At 38.7% G+C, this 14958-nt stretch overlaps 1 protein-coding gene across 1 annotated transcript in view; it reads right to left on the bottom strand.

Moving 5' to 3' along the window:
* LOC131065734 (CBS domain-containing protein CBSX1, chloroplastic) overlaps positions 1–14958 on the bottom strand; it is a 136603-nt gene that overhangs the window by 104746 nt on the left and 16899 nt on the right. Inside the window, exons 2-4 of the mRNA XM_058000348.2 lie at positions 13338–13425; positions 13159–13223; positions 11922–11970 (exon numbers count right to left, since the gene is read on the bottom strand). Coding sequence (XP_057856331.1) covers positions 11922–11970; positions 13159–13223; positions 13338–13425 — 202 coding nt within the window. The remainder of the gene's footprint in view (positions 1–11921; positions 11971–13158; positions 13224–13337; positions 13426–14958) is intronic.

Here is a 14958-nt window from a genome sequence, read left to right as displayed (position 1 = left end):
GCAGGGAGGGTCTCAGCCTAAAGCCAATGTCTCTAAGCACACAGAGCAGAAAAAGTCTGCCTTTTACGCCTTCATGGCTAAAAGACCTGCAGACCATGTGAAGTCTTCTGCCTAGTATATAGATTTTGGTGCTTCTCAGTATTTCACTCACAGGCGTGATTGGTTCACAGACTTCTCTCCTTACACCGATTCAGACATTTTTAGAGGAGGTGAAGAGTATACTTGTTGTGACCTTTTTCACACATCGCCCCATTGCAAATGGGGACCCTCTCTTTTCCTGCTTTCTAGGGTTTTTTGTTTGTTAGAGTCCCGTGGCCTTCCGCTTCAGTTTTGCCAAGCCTTGTTCAATTTTGAACAGTTCGGGTCCTAAGGATTGAAAGTTAGTTTTTGCAAACCAAGTGATTCTAAAGTCGGGACACCGTCAAAGTGCCTAGAAAGGCCAAAGGACGAAGATCACAATTGATTTGGACGAATTTGAACAACTTTCTATTTTTTAGAAAGTCTGCTTTTTTGCTTTTTCCTATTTTTTAGGAAGTTTTGTTTTTGGCATTTTTAGCCCAATCCCCGGTATGGCTATTTTTAGAATATTTTTCCCTATTTTTTAGGGATGTCTTCTTTTTGCTTTTTCGGAATGGGGACCTAGGGTCTACACTGATACCACTGACCTGCTTCAACCGGGATACAAAATTTCCAAGTTTTGACCTAAAAAGCGAGTTCCCTACATTTTAGGGGTCGTAATGCTTCAAATGATTTGCCTGAGTATGGATTTCAAATTTCAAATTAATCTGGTTAAATTTGGTTAAAATGTAGAAATTTTCAAATTTTCAAATTTTTCTAAGTCTGGCTAATGGATAAGGTCGAGTGTCATGACAGGTGTTCAAAAAGTCCGCCCAAGCAAAGTCCGCCATGTTGGAGAGATGCTCAAAGTCTGCCATGCCTTGGGAAGCCTCCAAAGTCCACCTTGGTGATGTTTCAAAACTCCACCCTATGTGTTGAGTGGGGTCACTTCAAAAGTCTGCCCTCTTGGTGATAGACCCAAGGTTCACCTTAACTAGGAGATGCATCAAAGTCCGCCCAACGAGAAGCCTTCAAACTCCGCCCTATGGTGGAGATATCTCAGAAGTCTGCCATATCATGGTGGAGATGTCATAGAAGTCCGCCCTATCATGGGGAATGCTCAAAGTCCGCCATGTAGAGGTGTCCCAAAACTCCGCCATGCTTGGTAGAGGTCTTCCCAAACTCTGCCCTATGCCTTGAAGAGGTAATGAAAGTCCGCCAAGTATGTTAAAGAGGCCAAGAAGAGGGAACTTAAAACTCCACCCTCCTTGGTATCCTTCCTAAACTTCCCCTACGGAGACCTTCAAAAGTCCGCTCTAGGAGATGCATCAAAAGTCCGCCCAAGGTGCTGATTATGATTGAAGACCCCCTCCAAACTCCGCCCTATGCCTTGAAGAGGTAATGAAAGTCCGCCCAAGTTCGATAAAGAAGATGGTGGAGCCATAAAAGTCCGCCATGCATGGTAAGAAGGAGAAAGGTCGCCCATGAAGAGAGCCTCTAAAACTCCGCCCAAGCTTGGAATTGAAGACAAACAAACATGTTGGAGTCCTTCCTAAAGTCCGCCCAAGCATGAAGTTGAACACTTAAAACTCCACCCTACTCTTGGAAGTCAAGCAAAGTCAACAAGAAGCCTAGTGATGTCATCAAATCTTCCCAAAAAATCAAACTCCTAATCAAATTAGAAAGTTGGAAAAAGAGATTTTCAAAGATCATCGAGTTGAAAAGTCAAAATGGAAACTCAAAATTAAAATTGGAAAGAAGATATTTGCAAATCAAGAGGATTTTCAGACTGAGTTCCAGATTAGAAACTTTTTGGAAGATACTATTTTATGAACCTAGTTCGAATTAATAAACTAAAAACTATTTAGAAACTTGCATAAGTAAAGGATTTTCGAACTAAAGAAGATGACAACACTTTCTCAAAGATTTTAGTTAGATTTAGAAACATGAGTTGGATGATTTTGCGTGTTTCTAATTGGGAATTCAACTTCATTTACAAATGTATCATTTGTAACTTCATTTTTACACCAAGAAGTTCAAAATTCTTAAGGAGAGCATAGTGAAGTGTTTGCAGATTGGAGTTCATCTGGAGAAAATTTTGATATTGCTTACAGTGTGGCAAGCTTTTTGACGAAGGATTCACGGATTTTTGAGTGAAGCCAGCTGGTATAAGGAAGAATTGTTAATTCTTTCTGAGTTTTCTGAGAAAATTCCAGCCTTATTTCAATCTATTCAAAGGTGAAGTTGAATTTATGATGCAAATTTGTGCATTTTCTGAGTTTTTCCAGAGTTATTGAAAATGATTTTTAGTGGATTTATTCGAATTCTTAGTGAAGGAAAATCATTTTTTTTAAACTAAGTAAAAGAGAGTTTTGGAGTTATAACACTTGGTGTTGATTTATGATCACAATCTTCCCTAGGATTGAAGAGTTGACAGATGAAAATCCAGTTTTTATGGCTAAGTATGAGAATAAAGTGAAATCTTCAAACACTTAGCCATTCGCAGCCCCTATTTTCTTCAATTCACGAATTAATTTCTAACTTAAGCTTCATTGTCTAAATGCAGATTCTAGGACTATGAAATTTCAAGTGGACAAAGATGCTCCTCCTGAGTCAAGGATGACTTCAAAGTGGAAGAATGTTAGCGACACTAACCTCGGGCACATCAATCTGAGGATTCGAATTCAAGAAGCGAATGTTTGGTTTGGACAACCTTGTGCCTACCACAACCACACGAAAGATGATGAAGAGTGGCATCGTGCATGCTACTGGTTTTCTCCCCACCATGCAATGCACCGAATTAGTAGTCGAATGTGCTAGGCATTACAAGCCCACCAGTAAGGACATTGTTGCACCTGATGGAAAAGTGCTGGCGAACATTAGTGATGAAGCCATCAGAGAAGCCTTCAGGATCCCAGAGTATCATAACACTGTGTATGTGACCAAGGACGAAGCTGATAGCATGTATCAGGACCACTTGGAGGAGTATGACGCCATCATTAATCATTCCTGGCTGGATAAGCCAAGGAAAGGCGCCTCCAAACTTCAAAGGAAGAGCTTGGTAAGAGCATACTTCAAGGAAGACATTGGAGACATGATCGTTCTGCTGAACAGGATAATGGGAAATCCTCAAGGTGCTCCATTTGAGCCCTGGATGTATTATTTCATTAATGAAATAATGAATGGAGTAAAGATGATAGACTGGGCCAGAATGATAAGTGACAACCTGGACAGCCAGCTGAGGAACCTAGAAGCAAATAGGACCTTCTTCATGAGCTCGTACCTGTTTTATTCCTTGGCCAGAACCTACAAATACAAAGGTCTCACTTGCAGAGGGGAAGTGGGAAACAAAGAAAACCAGTTTCCAATCTATGATTGTTATCCATAGCTCCACATGGAAGAAAAGTTCCATTTTAAAAGAGTGAATGATTCCTTCCTCATGTACATCACACGGACGTTGCAAGGTGGACTGCACCAAAGACTCTCTCAAGAGTCTATGGACTTCATCAGTAGATTTGGATATTGGTATATCCAATACCCAAAGTTCACTTACCTTAGAATTCAGGGGTTTACCGGGTCTCCCTATAAGCTTCCAACTTACTACCAACCGAATTGTGTTACTCGAGGTTGTGAGGCAATTGGAGGGGTATATGGCGATTCAAAGAGATAAACAGAAGAAGGCAGAAACCTCCTCTCTCACGATTAGGAATGGGCTGGAAACATGTCCATCGTCACAAGCTACTGCGACTGCTGAGAAGGAGATGGCTTGGTATCCCTTTTATCAATACAAGGCGAGGAAGAATTTTGATCCGTTCTGCGAAATAAAAAGGGTCGAAGGGATGACGTTTGAGCACAGAGCTGATTTAGAAGATTATTGGGCCAACGCAGCCAAAAGTTTTGAAATCAAGAAGAGATTTTGGTCGAGGATTCCCTTGAGCCTGGTAAGAGCGACGGAGGTGTTTAGAGTTGCTGACCAAGTAGAGGACAGCCTTGAGCTTCAGCAGCCAAGCTTCGAAAAGATGAAGAATGAACCACTAGCCTTGATAGATTGGGCAAAGGGAGAGAAATCAGATCTAGCAAACCTCATGAGGTCGGTGGTTGAGTATTCTAGGTGGTGGACATCTGAAAGGACAATGCAATTAAAGTCTAAAGGTGTGACCTTGACCTATGAATTGATGGGAGTAGATGACTCTTTGTCCTCCAACCCTTGTATCTCTGTAGGTAATGCCCAGAATCCAGAGAGTGTTGGGTCTCGGAAGAGGAAGGAGTTAGTTGGAAGCTCCGGAAAGGTCACATGAAAGAAGATTGACAAGGGCGATCTTTCGAGGATTGCAAATTTTCTCTTCATCCATGAGAACTTTCTTGCCCAAGCAGTTGAGTGGGAGAGCATCCTCGCCACATGTACCGATGATGTGGACATCATTGACTTCCAGATTAGCAGCTTGCCAAGTGTCACCATGGAGGAGGTCAGGCTTATTGTGACCAGGTACATCGAATCTGCGAAAGAAGAAAGTGGACGCTCACCTCAGTGAGATTAGCAGTTGTGCCACATGTCACTTTCTTATTCATTCAAGCTGATAGTGTTTTGGGAAACCCTAATTAGGGTTTATAGCTTTCAATCTTGGCCCTTGATCACTGTTTGATCTCGGTCATTCATTTATTTTTGAAAAACTATATAAGGCTACCTCCTCTCATTTGGAGAGTGTGAGGTTTTTGACATATTGTTGCGTAAGGTCATTTCCAGATAAAATATTGCATGTGCGCTTTCTCTTAAGGCTTTCTAATCCCTATTGTTTGAATGATTTGCATGGTTTTCAATTTCCTCAACGCTTAGTTAAAGTTAATTTAGATTTGCTTTCATTGTTATTAATTTGAATGAAGGATTTGATAAGTGTCAATCGATGGTGTATCTCCGCTCATACTTTCGTTGAATGGATGATTTCCATTTCACCGTGCAAAGTTAGTCTGAGCCCATCCTCTGTGTATCCCAACATCTTAATCATAAGCACAATCCATTGAAGATTGCACCTGCTTTGTGTAGTTGTCCCTAGTGTGGTGAAGCAAAGTTTGGTTTCCCGAGAGCACCCAGTTGATACCGTCTCCGGAGTTTGTAGGATTAGATTAGCTTTCCTAAACCCTATCTCTTTTCTCCTTTTTGAAAGTCTAAATCCCGGAAAATCTAAAAACAAAAGAGCCTAAAATTGCTAAATCCATCCAAATCCAGCAGTTCAAAAGATACTTGTTAATGTAAGTCCCCCTTGAGATTTTCAGCATATACTACCCAAGAAGCTATTCCACTAAAGTCGCTTGTTCGCACATATAGACCTTGGAATCAATAGTGATTTTTCAGGAGAGGATAGAATACCTTCGGGTATCTTATTCTAATGTTTGGTAGATGATAAAATAGACACCAACAATACTGTTGTCGGCAAAGGCAACGTTCAGATACAGTTTGGTGGGACGAATCTCATTTTCCTCAATGTATACTACGTTCTTGGCATGGAACTGAACCTTCTCTCCATGAGCCAGACTATGTGGCATTCTGCTCAACTTGATGAGAAATAAAGTGCACACAAGTGTTCGATTGTTGATCGTGCATCTCGCACTACTGTAGTTGTTGGCATCGAGGATCATGGTCTATACAGACTTGTAGATACGGGTGATTCTCTTGAGCATGCTTTTGCAACTAAATACTCCTCTATCAGTAGTCTCTAGCATCAGCGATATGGTCACCTAAACATTCACTACCTTGCTTAGCTTGTTCGGGAAGATTTAGTGCATGGCCTACCTGAAATTCAAACTCAGAATCAACGAGTTTGTGAAGCTTGTCAGGCTGGGAAGCAGCACAAGACACCATTCAAGGATGGTGACTCATGGCAAGCCTCTAAGGTACTACAGTTGGTCCAAGTTGATGTATGTGGTCCAATAAATACACCACCTATTACTGGTGCAGGTATTTCTTGCTTTTTGTTGATGATTTCAGTTGTAAAATGTGGGCGTACTTTCTTACACAAAAATCAGTAGTGTTTCCTGTATTTTAGAAATTTAAGGTCTTAGTAGAAAAAGAGTCTAGTTGTTCTATTATACTCTTAGGTATGATAATGGGGGGGACTTTTGTTCTACTACTTTCTCCACTTTATGTGATACACATGGCATAAAACATCAGTTAACCAAACTGTACACCCCTCAACAAAACAGCATTGTAGAACGTCGCAACCGCACCATTACAGAAATGGCTAGGTCAATGTTCGAACACACGAATGTTCCTAAGAAATATTGGACAAAAGCAGTATACACTGCAGTCTATCTCCTAAATCGCTCTCCCACACAAGTTGTTAAGGGGAAGACTCCTAAGGAAGCTTGGACCAGTCGTAAACCCAGGATCAGTCATCTGAAAATTTTTGGCTCTTTAGCATATGTATGGATTCCAGATGCCAAGCACTCCAAGTTGGATTCCAAGAGTCAGAAGCTTATGTTTACAAGGTACACTGACAACCACAAGGCTTACCGATTGATTGGTGTTGACACTGATCATCTTATCTTCAATCATGATGTTGTCTTTGATGAAGAACAAGGACCATTTCAGCTTCCCTCATCTAAGCAAAATTTTGAGGATCAACCTTTGAAGGCTTCTGATTTAGGTGTCCGTCTTCCATTTAGTTCACCTGATAGGAGGGGTGATGCAGATTCTGAATTTGATGATGCACTACCTGAATTTCCTCTAGATGATGCTAATCTTCCACCTGTTCCAGATCTAGTTCTACCTCCAGTTCCAGTTATTCCTCCTGCATCTGATGTTTGTTCTTCTACTCTCCGGCCTAAATGGTGGGCTCAGACCATCAGTGATCTTTGTCCTAATGAGCTCATTGAGGGTAGATCGTCAAGAAACAAGAGCAAACAACAGTCTACAGTCATTTTTTCTCTCATGGCCAACATTCATAGTATTTATGAGCCTCAGACATATGCAAAGGCAAAAGGGATTCCAGAATGGGAACAGGCAATGGATGCAGAATACTAGAGCCTTCTAAAGAACAACACCTGGGTTCTCTCTGATCTTCCTCCAAGGAAGAAGCCCATTAGTTGCAAATGGGTGTATAAGGTCAAGTATCATGCAGATGGTACCTTGGATAAATACAAGGCCAAATTGGTTGCTCGAGGATTTACACAATGAGAGGGCATTGATTATAAGGAGACTTTTAATCCTACTACCAAGATGAGTACAATTCACCTTCTTCTCGCTATTGCAGCTCAGTTTGGATGGAAAGTCCATCAGATGGATGTCCATCAGATGGATGTTAAGAGTACCTTTCTCAACGGTGAGTTGCAGGGAGATGTCTACATGACGTAGCCTCCTGGTTTCAAGGTTGTCGGCAAAGAACATCAAGTATGTAGACTCATGAAAGCACTTTATGGACTTAAACAGGCTCCTCGAGCATGATACATCAAGATTGATCAGTACTTGGTTTCTCATGGTGTTCAACGTAGCCCTTCTGATAGTAATTTGTATATCAAACACTCTGGTAATGATGTTCTCATTCTTGTTATCTACGTTGATGACTTGATCATTACAGGCAGTTCAGCACATTTGATTGCAGAAATCAAACAAGACCTGTGCAAGGCTTTTGACATGATAGATTTGGGGCTTCTCCATTATTGTTTAGGTGTTGAGGTTTGGCAAACTGATGGTAGCATTTTTATTTCTCAATCTAAGTATGCCAAGAACTTGCTTCACAAGTTTCGAATGCAGGATTGTAAACCTGCTTCCACGCCCATGGAGACAAGACTGAAGTTGTCAGCCAAGTCTGATTCTCCTCCTATAGATACAACAACATTCAGGCAACTAGTGGGCAATCTCATTTATCTCACTACCAATAGACCTAATCTCATTTTTGCAGTGAGCTACATTTCACACTTCATGACAGCCCCCAAGGCTGATCATTGGGTCGCAGTGAAGCATGTGCTAGGTTATGTGAAGGGCACTTCTGATTATGGACTTCTTTACACTACAAGTCACGATCCTAGACTTAGTGGTTTCACAGATTCAGATTGGGCAAGTTCGGTTGATGATAGGAAATCAACATCTAGGTATGTGTTCAGTTTGGGATCTAGTGCAGTCACATGGACTAGTAAAAAGCAACAGGCAGTGGCTCTCTCCTCGACAGAAGTGGAGTATCGAGGAGCAGTTAAGGAAGCTTGTGAGGCAGTTTGGCTTCACCGGATGCTTGCGGATATGCAAATATCTCAAGAAGGTCTGACTCCCTTGTTCTGTGATAATCAGGGAGTTCTCAAACTTGCCAAAAATCCTGTCTTCCATGAAAGAACAAAGCATGTGGAAACTCATTGTCATTTTATTCGGAAGCTTGTTGAAGACGGATCAGGTTCAGTTGCAGTATTTTCCAACTACGGATCAAACTGCAAACATTCTCACCAAGTCTCTCAGCCCAGATAAGTTTGCTAAATTCAGGGGGCAGCTCGATGTTGTTGACAGATTGACCATTAAGGGAGAGTGTTAGAATATGTTATATTCTGATTATTAATGGTCAATTATGTAAATATTTTGTAATATTAGATTCTTTCTATTTTTACGATTGTTTCTTATTTAGAAACAACACTCTTGTAAACTCTATAAGATCTTTCGATCTTTGTAAATAGATCATTCAAGTTTTTACCAATTACTTTTCGTAATAATCCTGAAAGCTAAGTATTTGGACAACCAATCAAGGGAACGCATTTTAACAATTCAGAATCCTCCAAAGGGATCGGCTATTTGGAACAAAATGCTTTCATGCAGGCCAGTAATTGCAGAGCATATTTCTTGGAATTTAGGGGATGGCACTTCTGCAAGTTTTTGGGAAGATTCTTGGAACAGTTATGATGTACTCAATAAGTGGGATGTATTAGAGGAGATTAAACGTGCAACAAAAGAAAAGTGGTATCAAAAGTGAGGGATTATCTATATAAAACTGAGATTCATGGGAAGGAGGTGTGGGGATGGAGAGGAGTTGAAGATCTAAACTTGACCCGAGAAAATGCCGCCCTTCTACAAGGCATTTTGGATAGTTGAAGAGTCATTCTAATAGGGTCCAAAGACAAAATTGTATGGTGTGGCTCTAAGCATGGAAATTATTTGGTCAGGATTGGTTACAAATTTTTAGAAGCATAAATGGTTTTGGAAGAGAGACCTTGTGATTTATGTTGGAACAATGCATGCTTACCAAAGGCGGGATCCTTTTTGTGATTGGTTGTGAGAGGGAGAATTTTTTCAGGGGAGAGACTAAAAAAATCGGGTTTGCTGGACCATTTAAATGTTTCTTGTGTGATAAGGCTGAGGAAACGGTTGATCACTTGCTTCTACACTATGAATTTTTGACGCAATGCTGAAAATTTGTGACAAATAAATTGGGTTGAGTGGGGCCATTTCCTCATGGTGTAAGAGTTATTTCAAAGCTGGTATAGATGCGAGTATGATTCCATTTTCTCAAGTATTTGGCATGTTCGTCCATATACGGTCATCTAGAAGAAATGGAAGGAGCGGAACAGACAAATTTTCCAAGATAAATCAGAAACAGTATGGCGAGTGCAGAATAGAATCGAAAATGCAATTTCGAAGTTAGTGAGTGCAGCTGCATCCCAAATTAATGAAAGAAGGATCTCCTTTGGGAAAGGGGATAGTTTCATTCAATCACAATGGTCATTGATTAAATTTCGGCCCATTAACGGGCCTTCCCAGGCTGATCCGGAAAAGGAGAAGGAGAATGGTGAAAAAGCTGAAAAAATTTAATGGAAAAGACCTAAGGAAGGATGGATAAAAGTGAATTTCAATAGAGCATCGAAGGGCAATCCAGGACCATCAGGCATTGGATTTGTTGCTCAGGATTGGCAAGGAGATATTTAGGTCATTGGGGCTAGGAGATAACTGGATGGTACGAAAAATGAAGTGGAGGTGCAGGCTGCATTGTGGGGTGTAAGAATGGCACAACGGTTGTCAATCCCTTGTTTGCATTTAGAAGGAGATTCAGAAATAACAGTTCATTGTATTATGAAAGGAGAGGCCACCTCATGGAAAATCAACAAAATAATTAAAATAATCAAAATTGAATTAAAAAAATTCCAGTCATATCGAGTCACGCATGTATTGAGGAAAGGTAATAATATAGCCGATATACTATCCAAGGCAGCTATATCATTGCAAGATATTTGTGGTGAAGTGGTGTGGGAGGATTTTCGAGACGTTGAGTTGGATGACAAATGAGCCATACGCCACCAAAAAGGGAAGTATTAATGATGAATATGACAAGGTGAGTAAATGGTGATATTTAGAGTCAGTTTTATCCGCGGAAATCATTTCCAAGGTAGAAGGTGAAGAGATATTGATAGAAGGCAATGCTTGGGACGGGGCAAAATTATTAGTATGGAGGCCAACTTTTCACTGCATTCAACAAAGAAGCAACTTGCCCTTTTTTGCAAAGTCTCGAAGAAGAGACTGGGAGGGGGATATTTAAATTTGATGAACCCATCTTTCTTAAGATTCTAGATGTGTTGCTCGAGGATGAATACATGAAATCCAAGTTTTGTTACAGAACAAACATGGGCATAGTTTCTATGCTAGTTGCTTCGAGGTTGGAGCTCAACACAAAAGAGGAAGTAATGTGGGTTATCCAAGCCTGTGTACCAGAGGAATACATGTATGGAATCACGTCCATTCTTGTGAGAGCTGAAGTGGGCAAAGGATTACGATGCCAGTTTGGAGAAGGCATTCAGCTGGAAGGGGAAGAGTCAAAGTTCAAACATTTCATTATGTGGAATGATGTTGCACACCGAGCCGCTTATAAGGAGGAGGCGCCTGTGGGGTGGGAGTCGCTAAAGGATTTTGTTCGAGAAAAGGAAGTGGAGCAAAGGATGGAAAGGGAGGCGAAGAAGAAGCTTGGGGAAAAGGGAATGAAGTTTGAGCCAAAAGACTACTAAGTTAATGGCCCTAGCAAATACAAGAAGAAAAAATAGGTTCTTTGTATGTGTTTGATTATTATGTCTGGTCAAAGGGTTTAGTTTCTGTTAATTTTTTGATATCGGCTATAGTAGGGATGGCCATAGAAGCCATATTTTGTTTTGTGTATGAAATGCCTAGTCTGCACAATAAGGCGCTTTTTTATATAGTGATAGTATTATGTAAGAGAGGTAGACCAAGCTCAGAGATTATATCTAGGGGTTAATCCCTCAATTTTGTAGTTTTATATGTAATTGACTTTCTATATATTAAATAAAATATACTCAAATTACCGATCAAAAAAAATAATAATTTGGAATGTAGTGTTGTTAGTAGTATTTTACTATCCACTCATTCCGTACAACAAGACTAGAGGTTTACTCACATATCATTTAGTGAAATGCTTTTTTGTTAACTTTGCCTTAACTTTATCAACTTCATACAATACTTGTCAAAGAATCATTTACTAGCAAAACTTGCTACACTGCATTCTGCTATTTTAGATAAACTTTTCATTTGGACAATTCATGGGCTAAACTCCTATTTTAGACAATTAATGAGATAAACACTATTATTTGCTCTCTATTTGTCTATGCTATGGAAATGCCTTTAAATTTCAAAAACAAGTAGTCTCTTTTTCAACCATTTTTTACTTTTTTTTTAAATCTGATTTTTTCCCATTTAAATCCCCAGTTTTTTCAAAAAAACTTATACTTTTCATTTGCCAATTTTTTCCCCAAAAGATTTTTGCTGCTCTCTATTTCTCTTTCTGTATTAACCCTTTTAGCCCTCAAAATCCCATATGCACTAAATTGTAATTTGTATAGAGTCTAGACTGTTGCCATAATAGAACATTTTCAGTTTATCTGACGTCACCCACCTGATATAGAATCCAGTGCCAGCAAGTCATAGTCAGAAACAACTCCAACCTGTAAAACCATAAAAAATATGAAATATTAATAAATTATCATTTTACTGTCACTCCAAATATAAAGTATACATAAAATTGTATAAACCAAAAAATAGGATTAAAATTGGACGACAAACACTGAAGGAAAATAGAATCATGAGTAGCCTAGAGTTGGCATTCACTCAGTTTTCTGGTTCATAAGTTGCATCCTGTTTTAGTCTTTTAGGAAATAGAAAAGATGGCCAAAGAATGTTAAGGAAAAGAAATATGTCAAAAGTTAACAAAATTCACAATGGCGATTTTAATATAAAGTACCCTTTGATGTCATCCAACATCTTCAATTGGGAATATGTTAAGGTACTTTTAGATATCCTAGTGATATCTAAGTCAGATAAATATGTAGAAATTATGCTTAAAACGATTGAGCCAGCAATTCCAGTCGAAAGTAATACATATGACTTATTTATATCAGATATTGTCTAGCTAGCATATTAATTAGATATACACTATTAAAATATCAAGGATAATGTGTTACTCATCGTGATGCAGTTTATAACACATAACCTCCCCAAGCCTCAACCAATTAGACAACCATATTGACAGAATGCCAGCACGAGCACAACACATCAGCAGAATGCAGTATGCAAGAGAAAGATCAAAACATGCTCCTCCATTCAAGGGAGAAGAATACGCCCAACAGGCATGGAACAAATTTGTCTATTAGAGTACATCCTCAGTGGCTTAAGCTACATCAATCACTAAGAAAATGGGAACAAAACCCTAGTAGTTTGAATCCTTATTCTTATGTCCTTGTGGTTTGCAACTACTAGAACATCATCAGCCAAACTGTTGTATCTGAAATGAAAAACAAAAGAAAATGGCACAATCCATGTTGGCCAAAAAACTGCAAATCCTTGTTGGATTAAAACTAGCATACTCTTGAGTATATCACAAAAAACACATGGACAGAAAATAAAAGCTTTCCATTAAACAAACATCTAGAAACCAGCAATATCATAGTCCACAACAGCATGGAGAACAGTTGGCAATAAGACTATCCAGTGTGTCAAAATGGACTAATTGAAAAATGATTGGCAGTCTTTCCTTTTTAAGATGATCGTATGAACCAATTCTCTATGCATTAACATATACAGAGATGTTAACTGGTTTATAAATAGAGAGCTGAGTATCATAGAATTATGCTTACCAGTGTCCAATCCTCATCTACCACTGGTAAGCCAGTAATCCGATTGTCCACAAGAGCTTCTAAAGCTGTTAACACAACATTTTAAGTTGTGAAGGAATATCATGCAAGAAAGAAAAATTAGTTTGAATTACAGAAATGTGATAAGTCAAACTAGCAAAGAAAAGGCTATAAACATTTACCTTCATCAACCAATGTTGTTGGCTTCACAACAAACAGGTGCTCTTTCCTGGTCATAAAATCACCCACTCTGAAGACTTCTTGCCTTGGCTGGCACAAAATGAAAAAAACAAAAAGTCAAAATATCATAAAGCAAAATAATTGCAGCCAGATCCAACTATATACAACAAAACCCTTTGTTTCTTGTTTCTTCTATTGGAACTCTAAATGCAGGAAAATATAATAAACCCCTTAAAAACCTGGTAATATCATAGCCATAATAAATAAAATTAGAGAAACATTAAATTATAACTTCCAATATGCCGACATAAGGAGCCACAAACAAAAATCATAGATACATCATCATCCAAGACCTATCTTAGATGCCAACACATGACTTGCCATGATGTTGGGATGAGTAAAGCAAGCTCATCTAGACCATAGACTTATATTCCATGAGTTTTGTATATATTTGACAATATTTATATATCTAAATGTGTCATTTCCTTCAGCTAAAATTTGCGTTTATATTTATGTGATCGATGAATACTTGTGTATGTGATCAAAGTAGCTTCTATTTGATAGAGTTATTGTGTCTTTAAGGTTTATTTATTATAGGGTGCATGAAACAAGTTTTAAATTCTTAAAAATCTCTGAATTTCTTTGGTTTTTCAATTTGTTGAGTTTGGCACCGAGTTTGAGTCCAAGTCAAAAATCAGCTTGCCAAATCTGAGGTGAGCCCGAGTCTTGTACACAGATCTAAGTACATCTAAGACATAATTGATGGGTACCCACAACACCTTGGGTGTACCTAGGCATATCCACAAGGACCTCACAATTTACCAAAACATACATCATTTTTCATTAAAAGAATGCATTGGTTAAAAAAAGTAGTTTTTTGTTAAGTAAAAAGCACTCCAAAATTAAAAAAACTTACCTCCACCAACCTAAACCTAGAAAGTGACATATAAACACAAAACTCTCCTACCTAACATTCCAAAACTGATTCTTTCTCATTCCTCATGTTTGTTGTTTTTTTTAGTGTTTTGAAACATTGTGAAGGCATGTTAGATAAGTACTACAGGGATAAAATAGCTTGTATCAAAGAGATTCATCATTCAAGGTAAGTTTTTTAAAATTTATCTCCAAGCTCCTATGATTTTTCTTTTAAAAACATTTTATTGTTTTTCTTTTAAATGTCACTCAATTATTAATGTAGCCTAGGGTTACCTTCTTGTTTTTTTCATTATTTTTTTAATTTTTCAATGTTGAAATAGCCTAAGGTTACATTTTTTTCAATTTCCTTGGTATTTATTTTTTCTGAACATGTAGGTTCAGGTGTAATTTATAATGGCTGCTAGGTCTACATCTGTGGATCAAGGGACAAATAGGCCTATCAAATTTGACCCAGCACCACCTTTTGTGATATGTCATGATGATTGAGCAGCTTGTTGGAGATGGGATTACTATAGCATTATAGTCAATGCCAAAACAAGTGTAAGAATTCATATACTCGAGTGAAAGCCCACTTGTATGTAATTGTCAACTAAGGAATCAGAGTTTGTGGTCAACCAAGCAAACAATGATTGTCAAAGGAGAAAGTTTTTGTTTATAGTAAAGAGCAAGAAGCAAGTAGTGCAACTA

The sequence above is a fragment of the Cryptomeria japonica genome, chromosome 7 (assembly GCF_030272615.1).
Source record: "Cryptomeria japonica chromosome 7, Sugi_1.0, whole genome shotgun sequence".
Classification (NCBI taxonomy): Eukaryota; Viridiplantae; Streptophyta; class Pinopsida; order Cupressales; family Cupressaceae; genus Cryptomeria; species Cryptomeria japonica.
Note: the sequence above shows the minus strand (reverse complement) of the source record. Positions and strands in the feature narration are given on the sequence as shown.